The 15,915-nt window shown below is 51.4% G+C and overlaps 1 protein-coding gene across 6 annotated transcripts in view; it reads left to right on the forward strand.

The window, feature by feature from the left end:
- Positions 1-13,299, forward strand: part of GRIP2 (glutamate receptor interacting protein 2) — a 51,601-nt gene extending 38,302 nt beyond the window's left edge. For 3 of the 6 annotated variants that reach the window (XM_059940451.1, XM_059940453.1, XM_059940452.1), the window contains 7 exons: positions 1,132-1,271; positions 1,902-2,081; positions 3,090-3,264; positions 4,953-5,058; positions 6,897-7,040; positions 7,823-7,969; positions 11,143-13,299. In XM_059940451.1, coding sequence (XP_059796434.1) covers positions 1,132-1,271; positions 1,902-2,081; positions 3,090-3,264; positions 4,953-5,058; positions 6,897-7,040; positions 7,823-7,969; positions 11,143-11,301 — 1,051 coding nt within the window. In that variant the 3' untranslated portion in view covers positions 11,302-13,299. The other 3 variants (XM_059940454.1, XM_059940456.1, XM_059940455.1) reach the window with 3 other exon arrangements.
- The last annotated feature ends 2,616 nt before the right edge of the window (positions 13,300-15,915 follow it).

Consider the following 15,915-nt stretch of genomic DNA (forward strand, 5'->3'; position numbering starts at 1 on the left):
AGAAATTTTTTAGATCTTAAATATTTATTTCAACACGTCATCAATATAAAAATTATTGACAGAGTATTTTACATTCTTCTTTCGTATTATGTCTTCAGAATCTGGTGTGTATTTTACACCTCCAGCACGTCTCCTTTCAGGCCAGCCACAATTCAGGAGCCCAGTAGCCACATGTGGCTGGTGGCCATCGTACTGGACGGCACAGCTCTGGCCTTCCTCCCCAAATCCACCATATTCTGACTCAGTCACTCCCCCAGGCCCTCGGGGAGCTTGCTGGGCAATGCTGGGCGTGGAGGGGCTTGACCCTCCATGAGCTCCCACCTGGGGGCAAAATCCACATTTAGAGTTTAAGGACCCCCCACTCCAGTCCTCTGCTTCCTTCTCCCCCACCCAGGTCAGGTGCATTCTCAGCACCTGCTGCAACCCCCCTCCCCACCCTCAGCCCTGGCGGCTGCTCAGAATCACCTTCCCTGGCCCCGCTCCCAGAGGTACTTTCATTGGTCAGGGGGAGGGGCCGGGCATCCGCACTTTTTACAAAGCTCCTTAGGTAATTCTAATAGTATCTAGGTAGAAAACCACTGGGTTAGTACACTGCTTCTGCTTGGCCTCTTCAGCGCCCCCATACTCCTTTGTGAAGTCAGCTGGACCCTGGGGATTAGGCTCATTCTCTAGGTGGGGAAACTGAGGCCCAGGGAGAGGGAAAGGCTACACATGGATTTCAGCTGGAGGGAAATGTGAATTCATTCCACCCATCCATCCTTCAATTATAAAATAAGTATTATCACCCTTACTTTACAGATGAAAGAACTGAGACTCAGGGAAGTTAAGGAACTGGCCTAAGACCACATGGCATTTGTCAGCTAGTATGTGGCATTCAAACCATCCTCAAAACTCATGCTGGATGCTGGTTCCAGAACCTAACTTTTAGAGTCGAGCAGGAAAATCCCCTCCCAGATGCTAGACTTCATACTTCTATTAATACAATCACACTTGCTTTTTTTTTCCCCCCACAGGTGGGTTTAACTGGGGTCAGCCGGGCTTGTGCTTTGGGGTTCCTGAGTTCCCCAAGGGCAGACCCCCACTTCAAGGCCCTGTCTAACTTCCATCCTCTACCCTGTGCCCCCTCCCCAGGACTGGCGCTATCCACATTGGGGACCGTATCCTGGCCATCAACAGTGTTAGCCTCAAGGGCCGGCCACTGAGTGAGGCCATCCACCTCTTGCAGGTGGCTGGTGAGACCGTCACCCTGAAGATCAAGAAGCAGCTAGACCGTGAGCCTCACCCCACACCTGGGCGCCATCCAGCCCATTTAGGAAGAGAGATCCCTCAGCCTCTGTGCCAAGCTTTGTGAGGCCCAACCTCACTGAATTGTTGCTCACCCCGTGGAGGTGGGAGGGTACCTGGGACAGTGGAGACAGAGGAGACAAGGCTCAGAGTGATGGGAGCGATGGGCCCGAGGTCATACAGCCAGTGTGGGGCCCTCTGGGCCTGAACCATGCTCTTCATCACCTCCTGCCTCTTGAGGTGCCTGCTTGTTTTGCCTTGTGGCCATCACTCATACATTCCTCAGTTTCCCCTGAATTTGTCCCCCGTGCTTTGGTAGGGAGTGGATGGAGCCTGAGCTTTAGAGCCTTCCTTCTAATCTGGGCTCCACTGTTGCTCCCCATGTGACCTTGGGCATGCTGTGCAGCCTTTCTGAGCCTCAGTTTTCACATCTCTGAAACGGGTTTGCCTATTGGCGTGCCTCCCATCTCACCTGTCAGCTTGCCCAGCAGGAGGCTCAGGGAGCCCAGGGCCTGTGAGTTCCCAAACCAGGCTGAAGTGGGGAAACTGAGGCTGGTTGAGCACCTCTGTCTCCAAGGTCAGAAGCCAGTGGCAGTGACACCCGCTTTTCCTCCCAGGCCCCCTCCTACCCCGCAAATCGGGCAGCCTCAGCGAAGCCAGCGATGCAGATGAGGACCCGCCAGAGGCGCTGAAAGGCGGCCTGCTGGCAGCCCGATCCTCATCCACTGTGCCCAGTGTGGACAGCGCAGTGGAGTCCTGGGGCAGCTTGGCCACTGAGGGTGGCTTTGGGGGCCCAGGTAACACCTCGGGCCCCTGGACAAGCACCGTGTTCTCCGTGGGCCTTTGTAGGGGCTGTTCCCTCGGCCTAACCCTTCTTGCTCCCCTTCTGCTAGCCCCATCCTTTAGGGACACTTGCTGAAGGCAGACCTGATTGGGCCCCATTAGCCATTCTGAGGGCGCCTCACTCCTGAGAGTGTGGACTGCAGGCCTTCCCGGGCTTTGATTGGCATCCACAGCACTACAGCTGCCCATTCAGATCCCCCGCGTGAGGCCTGGGACCAAGTGGTCTTACTTCTGCCTCCTTCATTCCCAGCCCGACGGCCAGCACACAGCAAGTGCTCGGTGTTGACTGCATCCCATCGAAGACAGGAAGGCAGAAAGCCCCCTCCCACCCCATCCTGTGAGGCCCTCTTGGGTGGACACCCCCAGGGCGCCCCCAAGGACACAAGCTCCCCTGCCTATGCGTGTTGAGACCCATGGGTGCCCTTGGGGGGCATCTGAATCTGGTGGCTGGCCTTCTGGCCTCTGTGACCCCGAACCACAGGGACTCCCCAAGGCCCAGCTCAGGGAGTAGTGGAGTGAGGCCTCTAGGTAGCCTCAGGTGGCCCTCGGCCCTGGTCCTCACTCACTGGATATCTGCCCGATCTCGGTCTCAGCTTCTCCATCTCCAGAACTGGGTCAGCATCTCTCAGCATCACCCCCTGGGGCAAGACCTTCAGAGCTCCCCGTGGCAGGGAGAAGGGGATGGTTAACATAGTGGACCTCCGTCTCAGGCAGGGGTCGGCCAAGCCGAGCCCCGTGGAGCTGGGACAGGATCCTGGAGCCCCAGCATTAACTCTGCTGTTGATCAGGAGATCCAGGGGGTCCGGGTGGCAGGGGTCCTCAGGGGACTCTGGGTAGTCAGGCAGGCCCAGAGAGGGCAAAGAGCTCTCCTGGGCCACCCAGCACAGCTAGAGATGGGGCAGGAAGGAGGGCAAGCTGAGGGCACAGAGAGGTTATAGGCGCCCCCTCTGTCCACCTGCCAGGTTCCTACACTCCGCAGGCGGCAGCCCGGGGCGTGACCCCCCAGGAGTGGCGGTGCAGCCGGCTGAGAAGCAGTCCCCCACCCACCGAGCCCCGGAGGACGAGCTACACCCCAGCCCCTGCCGACGAGAGCTTCCCCGAGGAGGAGGAGGAGGAGGACTGGGAGCCAGCAGCTAGGTCTGTGGCGGGGACTCCACGAGGGAGATGGGCTCGCCCTCTTGGCTAGGACGGGCGCGGGGAGCCGGTCCCTGTGCCAAGGCGGTGGGGGCGACGGGCAAGTCTTGTCTGGCCTCAGGAGGGCACCTCCTGGGAGAGGAGAGGAGGTGTGGAGCAGAGCCATCTCAGAAGGCCGAGGCGGGGGAAGGGCACGCCGGCCGGAGGGCACAGCAGGGGCAAAGGGGTGAGGGCCATCTCAGAAGGCCGAGGCGGGGGACGGGCACGCCGGCCGGAGGGCACAGCAGGGGCAAAGGGGTGAGGCTGGAGAGGCAGCCTGGCCGGCCCTCCCCACGCCTGGTGATCAGCTGTTCCCAGACACTGAGGGCCCGGACCCACACCCTCCCGACTTGGCCCAGATGGTGATGGCCTCCTGCAGGGGCCCTCGGGTCATGGTCACGAGCGCCAGCCCTGGGCTGGGGACATGGTGGGTTCTGTAGTGAATTCAGACGCTCCTGCGGGGAGCACACCCGGTGGAGAAATGCTGCTTCTCGTGCGGCCCCAGCCACCAGCTTCCCACGGCTCTGCTTTGGTCGGGCAGTTCCTTCTGCCTAGAATGCTCTCCCCTCCCCTCTCCTGGCCGATGCCTACTCGTCCTTTAGACCAGCCTCAGACTCCCCTGCCTCGGGGAGGCTTCCCTGATCCTCCCTCCCTCTGCTGGCACCCACAGCTGCTCACGTGAGCCTCCTGGTGGCGCTGGCCACCTCGGGCCTACCTGTTAGTCACCTGGCTGTCGTGTCTTCTACTTGGCAGCCCTATAGCTCAGCCAGGCATCCAGTAGCTGCTCCCATGCACTCCATGAGTGACCCTCAGCTCCTTAAGAACAGGTCCTTCACCTTATTCACCTCCACAGCCCTGGGCCCAGGAGAGGGCCTGGCTCAGAACATTTGTAGAACTGACTTGATTGGAGCAAATGGCCTTCAGTCTCAGTCTTCTCGTCTCTGAAATGGGAAGGGAAGGAGGCACCTAATTTGCATCACTGTCCTGGAGGCTCCCTTTCAGGGGAAAGCCTGCGTGCCTTCGTGAGAGTGCTTTGCACACCACAGCACACTTGATAACGTCCAGGGCTTTGTAGACAGCAAAGGGCTTTGTAAACGGTGAAGCATGAAAACGTGGCTTGTTACCGTTCTGATGAGACCCGATTTTAGAGCTGATAACGGGCCATACCTCCTGTGATGGAAGTTATAGGGTGGCGCAGCCCTTTCCCCAGCCCTAATACTCCATCGTCTCCATCCATCTGTGTCCTCGCCAGCTCCAGCTCTGTCCCTGTCGCTGTCCTGCAATGCCTTGTGTCTGGGTGGGGCCTGGGGTTGTCCTCTGGGGCTGCACCATGGATCTCCTGTCTGTCTGTCTGTCTGTCCGTCTGTCTCTCTTCCCAGGCGTCCTGTGTCACCGCTCTCCACCCCGTCTCATCTGCCCCTGTTCTAGCTGGCCATCGACAGTCCTGGTTGCCCCTAACTGCGTCTTCCCCCCATTCCGTGTCACCAACCACCGCCCCGGGGCCCCAGCACTGCCACCGAGGACGCCTGCCTTCCTGCCCACCCGCCCACCCAATGGCCCCTTGAGCCCAACGCAGGGCCCCAGGGCCCGAAGACTCCTCAGGCCCCAGCCCGCCCGCCAGGAGCTGACGCTCTCTGGTTCCTACGTTACAGCCCCACCCCTGGCCCCGCCTGCGAGGAGGGCTTCTGGCGCATGTTCGGGGAAGCCCTCGAAGACCTGGAGTCATGTGGTCAGTCGGAGCTGCTGAGGGAGCTGGAGGTACGCCCTGCCCCCCAACCAGGCCCCTGTGGGAGGTGGCACATTGATGGCATTGTGCTCTTGTGTAACGCGTACAAGGGTACTCTCCTGGCACCCTCCGTGTAAAGGTGCCTTCACATGCATACAGACTGTGGATGGACCCGTGTGCAAGTGTGACTGAGAGCACCGTGGCGTGGCACGTTAATTGGGGTGTGTGCACATGTGAGCATGTTTGGCATAAAACGTGTGTGTGCGCACTGGGAGCATGTGTGTGTGCATGCAGGTGAGCACGCTCATGCATGCACAGTGCTGAGTATTGTCAGAACACGTGTGTCAGTGTGCACATTTGGATGTATAAGGGCAGTTTTGGTGTCTGTGTGTGCATGTCGTTAGCATGCCCAGTGGAAGCTTGTGGATGTCAACATCAGTAACAGCATGGGACATGAGAGGCCGAGAGGTGAATGCGGCTTTCTGTGAGGTCAGCCTTGCCCACGATGGAAAAGGCTGCCTGGGGAGACCTAGGGAGGATCTCACTGGGTCAGTTCTGAAGCTCCTTCATATTCTGAGAGCGGTAATTTACACTCTGTTTATCTGTGCTTTTGCCCTATTTTTGTTCCTAAAATTATTGATTGAGCCTTTTTTTTCCTCTATCAGCCTTGCCAATTACTAGGCTCATCAAAGAACCAAGTTTTGTTTTTGTTAACTATGTCTCATGTTTCATTGTTTCCTATCTTACTCTTTCTTATGTCTAGCTTCGATATTCCTTTCCTTCTACTTTATTTGTGTTTAAATCCTGATACTTTTCCTGGTTTCTTAACTCCTTAGTCTTCAGTCTTTCTTGCTCCCTAACATCGTGCATTTAAAGGTAGGAATTTACCTGTAAGCACTTACCTGCCTCCCACAGGCTTTAAGTTGTACTTTTATGGTCTATTCAATTCCTAATACTGTCCTCTAGAGCTGCACCATGGATCTCCCCCACCCCCGCCTGTCTCTCCGTCTGTCTGTCTCTCTTCCCAGGCGTCCTGTGTCACCGCTCTCTACGCCATGTCATCTGCCCCTGTTCTAGCTGGCCACTGACAGTCCCGCTTGCCCCTAACTGTGTCTTCTCCCCATTCCGTGGCACCAACCACTGCCCTGGGGCCCCAGCACTGCCACCGAGGACGTGCTGCAGGGTTAAGCCTCTGCCCTCCCAGCCCCATCCTGTGCACCCTCTCAAATGCAGGGCCTCTGTCCACATCTATCCATCGCTGGGGTTTTGCACATGCTCTTCTCTCTTCCTGCCGGGGACTCTCCTTCCTCCCCATTTCTTGCTCATCTTTCAGATCTCGGCTCCGGAAGCTTCCCTGATCCCTCACACTGACCAGGTTCACTGTCCCAGCCTCTCACATTCTGTGTACCCTGGCCTCTGTGACATTTACTGCCATGTGTAATTCCATCTTCTTTATTTTTGTGACTAGCAAGTTAGCAGAGTGGTTAAGACCCTCGACCCTGGAGCCAGACTCTGAGTTCAAATCTTAATCTTTCTAAGCCTCAGTTTCCTCATCTGTAAAATGGGTGGGGGGGAATGTTATTTGCCTGGCTCATAATATTGTAGAGCATAAAATGAGTTCTGTGTATAAAGTGCTTGGAACTGAGTCCAACGCAGTATAAATGCTAATAATTCAGTGCCATTGATTATTATTTTGATTGCTTATCATTGGGCTGAGAGCCCTAGGCTAGGTCCCCTAGGTCCCCTAGGCAGGGACCTCATCTATTCTGTTCACCATTGTGACCTTGAAGGCTGGCACACAGTAGGTGTCCATAGATGTTGACCGCACACAGAGCGGGAAGCATCTGAGTGAAGAGCTGTGTCCCTACAGGCATCCATCATGACAGGCACCGTGCAGAACGTGGCCCTCGAGGGCAGGCCTGGCCACCGGCCCTGGAGGAGGAACCAGGAGATACGAGCTTCCCCAGAAGAAATGCAGGAGGTGCTGCTGCCGACACCCTTGGAGATGCACAAGGTGGGTGCTGGGGGAGCACAGGAGGCCTGGATGCACGTCCTGATGCTGTGGGTATTCGCCATAGCTCCAGATGGGCCCCGCTCCTCCCTGGGCTTCATTCTCCTCCATCAATAAAACACAGATTTTGTAGAAGGTAGAGTTTTCCAAAACTCCTGCCTTTTGGGCGATACACACACACACGTGATACTTTAAGTAGACTCACTTTTTCCCCACTTAAGTTATCGTGTGCGTGTATCATATAAAGGCTTATAATATGTGTGTATATATACGTATGTGTGCGTGCATATCAGTACCTTAAATGAGAGGCCAGCATTTTTGTCATCTATAGGCTACTGTCTAGGAAAACAAAACACAGAAGAGAAAAAAGAGCTCTCGGCCCATAATAGCCTTCAGAAGGCTCTGAGCCTGAAGCCAGCTCTTTGGTGGACGGGGAGATGGGAAGTGTCAAAGGGTGGTGAAAACACATGGCCATCCCACTGAGACTTTCTCCTGGAATGGAAGCAGGAAGATTGAAAAAGAACTAAAAGGAACTCCTTTTCCTACAGCTTCCACTGTGACTGAGTGCTGTAGATGGAGGGTCAGCGGAGGTGGAGGGGAGGGGGTGCTCCAGAAGCCAGGGCTTGGGCACGATGCCAAGGTAGTAACACATGTGGAAGAGCAGCCAGGTGGGCTAGGGCTGGGTCCCGGAGGCATCAGATGCCAGACCAAGGGGCTTAGGCAACTTTGGGAGGCTAGGGGGAAAGATCGGGGCTCCAGAGGTCTCCTCCTCCTCCTGTTCCCAGGTGACACTGCACAAGGACCCTGTACGGAGTGACTTTGGTTTTAGTGTCTCAGATGGCCTCCTGGAGAAGGGCGTCTATGTCCACACTGTGCGCCCTGATGGGCCAGCTCAACGTGGGGGTCTCCGGCCCTTTGACAGGGTCCTCCAGGTAATGCTGGGTGGTGGCACTGTTGATGGAGTGGCCTTTTCTAGCCCCAGAGTGGGGAGAAAGCCCGACTTCTACCTTGGCTGAGTGGCCTTGAGCAGGTTGCCTCCCCTCTCTGAGCCCCAGGTTTCTTTTTTATTTTTAAATAATCCTTTATTTTTTATTTTTTTATAGATTTTATTTATTTATTTATTTATTTATGGCTGTGATGAGTCTGCATTGCTGTGCATGGGCCTTCTCTAGTTGCGGTGAGCTGGAGCTGCTCTTCATTGTGGTGCACGGGCTTCTCATTGCAGTGGCTTCTCTTGTTGCGGAGCACGGGCTCCAGGTGCGCGGGCTTCAGTAGTTGTGGCTCGCGGGCTCTAGAGCGCAGGCTCAGTAGTTGTGGCACACGGGCTTAGCTGCTCCATGGCATGTGGGATATTCCCGGACCAGGGCTCAAACCCGTGTCCCCTGCATTGGCAGGCAGATTCTTAACCACTGCACCACCAGGGAAGCCCTGAGCCCCAGGTTTCTCATCTGAGAGAAGGGAATGACAACACAGTTGTATTGGTGAGGTTAGGCTAAGTTATGCTGCAGGAACAAACAATCCCAAATCTCAGTGGTTTAATACACATGAACATTTATTTATCACTTATACAATATGTCCACTGTGGGCCAGTGTGGGCCTTGCTCCACCTGCACTGGTGGAGGCTCCACCCTCTAGTAAATGCCTCGGACTCCATGGCAACTAAGTCATGTGATCTCACAGCAAGGGAGCCTGGGAAATGTGAGTGGGCAGATAGAAGCTGTGGGGCGTCCCTGGCACACCCTTTCCCATGCCCCACATTCTAGGCAGGAGGCTCAGCGTGTGGTCTGCTTGTGATGTTAAAAAATGGAGACAGTCTCTAGGTCCATCCATGTCTCTGCAAATGGCACAATTTCGTTCCTTTTTATGGCTGAGTAATATTCCATTGTATATATGTACCACATCTTCTTTATCCATTTGTCTGTCGATGGGCATTTACGTTGCTTCCATGACCTGGCTATTGTAAATAGTGCTGCAATGAACATTGGGGTGCATGTGTCTTTTTGAATTATGGTTTTCTCTGGGTATATGCCCAGTAGTGGGATTGCTGGGTCATATGGTAATTCTATTTTTAGTTTTTTAAGGAACCTCCATACTGTTCCCCATAGTGGCTGTGTCAATTTACATTCCCACCAACAGTGTAAGAGGGTTCCCTTTTCTCCACACCCTCTCTGGCATTTCTTGTTTGTAGATTTTCTGATGATGCCCATTCTAACTGGTGTGAGGTGATACCTCATTGTAGTTTTGATTTGCATTTCTCTAATAATTAGTGAGGTTGAGCAGATTTTCATGTGCTTCTTGGCCATCTGTATGTCTTCTTTGGAGAAATGTCTATTTAGGTCTTCTGCCCATTTTTGGATTGGGTTGTTTGTTTTTTTAATATTGAGCTGCATGAGCTGTTTATATATTTTGGAGATTAATCCTTTGTCCATTGATTCGTTTGCAAATGTTTTCTCCCAATCTGAGGGTTGTCTTTTCATCTTGTTTATGGTTTCCTTTGCTGTGCAAAAGCTTTTAAGTTTCATTAGGTCCCATTTGTTTATTTTTGTTTTTATTTTCATTACTCTAGGAGGTGAATCAAAAAAGATCTTCCTGTGATTTAGGTCAAAGAGTGTTCTTCCTATGTTTTCCTCTAAGAGTTTTATAGTGTCCAGCCTTACATTTGGGTCCTTAATCCATTTGGAGTTTATTTTTGTGTATGGTTTTAGGGAGTGTTCTAATTTCATTCTTTTACATGTAGCTGTCCAGTTTTCCCAGCACCACTTATTGGAGAGGCTGTCTTTTCTCCATTGTATATTCTTGCCCCCTTTGTCATAGATTAGGTCACCATAGGTGCATGGGTTTATCTCTGGGCTTTCTATCCTGTTCCATTGATCTATTTTTCTGTTTTTGTGCCAGTACCATACTGTCTTGATTGTTGTAGCTTTATAGTATAGTCTGAAGTCAGGGAGCCTGATTCCTTCAGCTCCATTTTTCTTTCTCAAGATTGCTTTGGCTATTTGTGGTCTTTTGTGTTTCCATTCAAGTTGTAAAATTTTTTGTTCTAATTCTGTGAAAAATGCTATTGGTAATTTGATAGGAATTGCACTGAATCTGGAGATTGCTTTGGGTAGTATAGTCATTTTCACAATATTGATTCTTTCAATCCAAGAACATGGTATATCTCTCCATATGTTTGTGTCGTCTTTGATTTCTTTCATCAGTGCCTTATAGTTTTCTGAGTACAGGTCTTTTGCCTCCTTAGTAGGTTTATTCCTAGACACTGTCATATAGAGTGAAGTAAGTCAGAAAGGAAAAAACAAATATTGTATATTAACACATATATGTGGAATTTAGAAAAAAGGTAGAGATGAACCTATTTGCAGAACAGAAATAGAGACACAGATGTATAAAACATACATATGGACACCAAGTGGGGAGGGGGGTGGGATGGATTGGGAGATTGGGATTGATGGATGTACACTACTATATATGAAGTAGATGGCTGGTGAGGGCCTACTGTATAGCATGGGGGAAAAAAAAGGTCCAGTCTGTTTGCAGGACATATATTAAGTTAAAAATGCATTCCAATATACAGGAGGTGCAAACAAATACTGTTTGGCTCCACTTATATGAGGTACCTAGAATAGCCAAATTCATATAGTCAGAAAGTACACTGGTAGATACCAGGGGCCAGTGGTTGGGGGGGAATGGGGAGTTAGTGTTTAATGGGGACAGCGTTTCAGTGTAGGAAGGTGAAAAATTCAGGAGATGGATGATGGTGAGCGTTGCATAACAATGTGAATGTACGTAGTGCCACTGAACTGTACAGTTAAATATGGTTAAAATAGTATGTTTTACATTATGTGACTTACCACAATAAAAAGACATTTTAAAAAAATGAATAAAATTAGATTTTTCGGATGAGAAAGAAAAACGGAGACAAGCAGGCGCTGGAGGGTGACGGATGCATGGAGGGGTGGAGAGACTGAAATGAGCGCCGTCCTCTGTGTGAGCGGTCAGATCCACCCTGCGTCTGGGCTGGGCAGGGTCTGTATTTGAAGAAATTCTCACCCACTTCAGCCCAGACTGAGCTGACGCCATCTGCCCCATGGCTGTGCATGTGCAGGTCAACCACGTTCGCACGCGGGACCTTGACTGCTGCCTGACGGTGCCGCTCCTGGCCGAGGCGGGCGATGTCGTGGAGCTGGTCATCAGCCGCAACCCGCTGGCCCAGAGCAGCCGGGCCCCACGAGCACCGGGCCCCAGAGGCCCACGGATGCTGTGAAGTCAGCACGTGGTCTGGACACCTGGGAAGATCCTGGCGCCCACACCTGCAGCCAGGCTGAAGAAGTGGCCACCCACTCGTCCATCTGTCATCTGGCAGGCTCTGACCAGACTCTCTTCTCCACGTCTGCGGCAATGGGGGCCCGGGCCCAGTTGCGGTGATATCGAGGTCTTTCTCCAGCTGGGCCTCCAAGATGCCCAGTGCGGGGCCTGCCCAGTAGGGATCGAGGCAGGCTGCTCAGCCGGCAGTACAGGGGCTGCCCCCAGTCCCTGCAGAACCCCTGGGAAGAGCGTCTAGTGCGGGGACAGCTCAGCTCCGCGCGAGGAGCGTCCTCCCAGAAGAGCTATGGGGCCTGAGTGGCTGTGAGGAAGGAGGGAGCGCCCTGTCTCAGGAGGTGAGCAAGCGGGACCTGATCCCACCTGTGCGGTCGCAGGCAGGGGTGTGCCGCTTCCCGGCGATGTGTCGTGCGGGCTCAGGTGGTTAGCGTCCCCCGGGGGAGCATTGAGGGGGAGGGTGGGGGCTACTTCATCTGGACAGCCTCCCGCCAGGAAGGAGGCTGCTCAGGGGAGGAGGCCAGCCGCTTCCCTTCTCCAGAGTCTGGTGTTCAGGGCTCACCAGCATCCCCACTTAGGAGACTCTGAACTGGGGTGTCTGGATTCCCAGGAAGCACAGGCCCTTTGAGGATTTCTTTCATTTCTGAGACTCTGGTCGAAGCCTCTGTCGTTTGAGGCCGCAATTCTGGGCCCGTTGGGCGAGCTTGGTGTCAGGCTTTGGGCTGTCAGCCCCTCCTGCTGCTTTAGTAGGACGTGTGGCCACTGGACCAGATGAGTACACCCGTCTTAGCCCAGGCCCCTCAGGGTGGGTGGGAGTCATTTCAGGACAAAAGACCCAGGGGGTTCCATTCAGCTGCTATTACAGTGAAGATGGGAAAACCATGGAAATAAATAGGATATGTAAGATGATAGCGCTCCTAGCCAAATAAATCAGTGAAGGAGGAGAGAGAAGCAGAGACGGACAGACAGACAAGCAGGGGAGACAGGCCATTCTTTCTCACGCCCAGCAGCGACAGTGTCCAAAGTGGTCATTCAAGGAAGTTGATTCTCACTTGAAATCTGGAAGCACCAGCATCCCTTAAAATCACTTTCCTCATTTTCTGCAGTCCAGAAACCCTTTTGGTTTTGAGAAGGGCCCGGGGTCTCCACCTGGTGGTCTGGGCTGTGGCCCCTGAGATGGAGGTGGGCAGAAAGGATTCAGCCAGGTCTTGGGACCTGTTCTGCCCCTTCCCAGCTCCTAATAGGGTCTCAGGAAAACAGGGGGCACCCACTCCCACCTTCATCCTCCTCTACCCCTGAATCCCCTAGAGGCCTGAAAAAGGCTCTTCCACTCAAGGGACTCGGTAGGGAGTCAAGACATCTGTTGCTTTCACCCTGGGTCACTGCTCGTTGCTGTGTGAACCCCTCTGGTCTGACCCCCTCTGGACAATTAAGGGGTTGACAGTCTCTGAGCAGGTACTGGCCTGCCTGTCAGGGCGGAACCATCTCTGCCCGCTGGGCTTGGGAAAGCTATGCTCGACAGCAGCCAAGGAAGATGCATCCTGACCCTGAACAGTGTTCTGCCCTCCTCAGGCTGAGGCCTCTGCGATTCCCCCAGACGTATGCAACCAGGCCCGGCGGGTGGATCTCCTGGCCACGCCGGCCTTCTCATATGCAATATTCCTCTGTCTTCTCGTGGGGATCGTTCACCCCAGAATTGACACCTCCTGACACCTGTCCCCCAGTGAGCGTCCTGCCTGCCTATGCATTTTGGGTACAGCCCCTGGGACATGCCCCTTCCACCCCCAAAAGCTGTATTTTTCTCTGGCTGAGATTGGAACATATTCCTTGTAAAGTATTTTTCTACTTGGGGTTTTCTTAGGGCTCTTGGGAAGCACAACATGCCAGGGAGTGGCACTGTAAAGGCCACTTGGGGTCTCCTTGGGGCCCACGTGTACATTTGCCCCACTGACTTGCAGTGATGTGGGAGTGGGGGGCGGGGGGTGCTGTTGGGATGATCTTTTTAAATAAAATTATTTAAAAGTACTTGGATTAGTGTGTCTGCTTTTTAAAACAAAAAAACAGGCTGGTGATACCTATCTAATTACCCATGACATTTTGCACAAAACTAGGACAAATAATCCTAAAATTTCAATCAAACGACAAAAGAAAGACCCAGAATTGCCAAAGTAATCCTGAGGAAAAAGAACAAAGCTGGAGGGATAACCCTCCCAAACGTTACACAACACTAAAAAGCTACAGTAATCAAAGCAGCATGGTATTGGCACAAAATGGACATATGGATCAATGGAACAGAATAGAAAGCCCAGAAAAAAACCCACACACTTATGGTCAATTAATTTTCGACAGAGGAGGTAAGAATATATGATGGAGAAAGACAGTCTATTCAGCAAGTGGTGCTGGGAAAGTCGGACAGCCGCATGTAAATCGATCGATCAATAACATTAGAACACTCCCTTATGCCATGCACAAAAATAAACTCAGATGATTGGCTTAAATATGAGACATGACACTACAGAACTCCTAGAAGAGAACATAGGTAAAATATTCTCTGACATACAACATAATGTTTTCATAGGCCAGTCTCCCAAAGCAATAGAAATAAAAGGAAGAGCAAAGAAATGTGACCTAAACAAAACTTGAAAGCGTTTGCGCAGCAAAGGAAAACATACACAAAACGAAAAGACAACCTGAGATGGGGAGAAAATATTTGGAAATGATCTCACGACAAAGGCTTAATTTCCAAAATATACAAACAGCTTATAAAAATCAACAACAAAAAAACAACCCAATTAAAAAAATAGGAAGACATAAACATTTCATAACGAAGACATACAGATGGTCAACAGACATGTGAAAAGATGCTCAACATCACTAGTTAGTTATTAGAGAAATGCAAGTCAAAACTACAAGGAACTACCACTTCACTACAGTCACATGGCCATCATCAAAAAGTCCACAAATACTAAGTGCTGCAGACAGTATGGAGAAATAAGAATCCTCCTAAACTGTTCGTGGGAATGTACATTGGTAACAGCCACTATAAAGGGCAGTATCGAAATTCCTATAAAACTAAAAAGAGAGCTACCCTACATGCCAGCAGTTCCACATGGGGGTGTATTTCCGAAGAAATCCAAGATTGAAGAAGACGCACCCCACTGTTGATTGCACCACTATTTACAATAGCCAAGACAAAAACAACCAAAATACCCACATATAAATGAATGGATAAAGATGTGGTACCTGTGTGCAATGGACTCTTAGCCGTAAACAAGAACTAAATAATGCCAATGGAAGAAACATGGATGGAACAGGGATGATCATAAGCTAAGTGAAGTCAGTCAGAGGAAGACAAATAGCATATGATATCACTTATAGCTAGAATCTTAAAAAATGATACAAATGAACTTATTTACACAACAGACTCACAGATTTAGAAAACAAACTTAGGATTCCCAAACAGGAAAGCTCAGGGGCAGAAATAAATAAGGACTTTTAGATTAATGTATACACAATAATATACAAAAAATAATGAACAAGGACTTACTGTACAGCGAAGGTAAGTCTGCTCAACGTTCTGCAAAAACCTATATGGGAAAGATAACAAAAAGATATAACTACACGTATAAATGAATCAGGTTACTGTACACCTACAACAAACACCACATTGAAAATCAACTATATACCAACATACCATAAATGTTAAATTAAAAAAGAAAAGAAATGCCTACTACAACCCCTCCAGCCTGGGTGATCTAGGCTGGTTTCATATACCCTAAGCATGAGGAGACTTGGGTCCCAAAGCTGGACTGAAGTGGAGGTGGGAGAGCAGGAGAGGATGTGCCCACACAGGAGAATCCTAAAGAGCTGTACTGTCTGTCACTTCTCCATGGAACCACAAACTCCAGCTGCAGGTGGGCCCTCCGACAGCTAAACGAAGCCGAGTGCACCCAAACCATGCTGGACCATCTAGGAGGCAGGAGCTTCAAAAAGTGACCGAGCCTCCACGGCTGCTGGTGGTGGGGTTCCCACATCCAGCCTCCTTGCCAGGAGTCACCCCAGCTACACACTGCAGGAACCCCAGCAGAGTGGTATGGCCAGGGTTTGGAATTTTGGGGGGCGTGAAGCTTAACGGGGAAGAGATAGTGACATACAAGCCCTTGGGTGTTGTCTATGGCACCTTCCCCTCTAACTCACAGCCAAGTAAGATGACTCTTCCGAAAGCTTTTGGATGCCTAGGAACCAGAGTTGGGCATGAAGAAATGCTGCCGCCTTGTGGACGTTTCCCGTAACAACTTTACAACCGGTGCTACAGGGCGCCTCATATTCAAAAATATTTGGGGCTTTTAATGACACGTGTCCTCAAAAATCAGCTGGGTTAGGTAACCGAAAAAAAATTCGAAACACACAAACTTTCATTCAGCCAAATTTCAAGTGGGAAAGTTTACTCACACTGTTTAGAAAATTAAAAATACACCCCACGACAAGATGCATAACATGGCTCATTATTGCAGAAATAAAAATCCAAAGTATAACGAGAGATCGCCTCCCAGCAGGCAGA

This window comes from Balaenoptera ricei, chromosome 11 (genome assembly GCF_028023285.1).
Source record: "Balaenoptera ricei isolate mBalRic1 chromosome 11, mBalRic1.hap2, whole genome shotgun sequence".
NCBI lineage: Eukaryota > Metazoa > Chordata > Mammalia > Artiodactyla > Balaenopteridae > Balaenoptera > Balaenoptera ricei.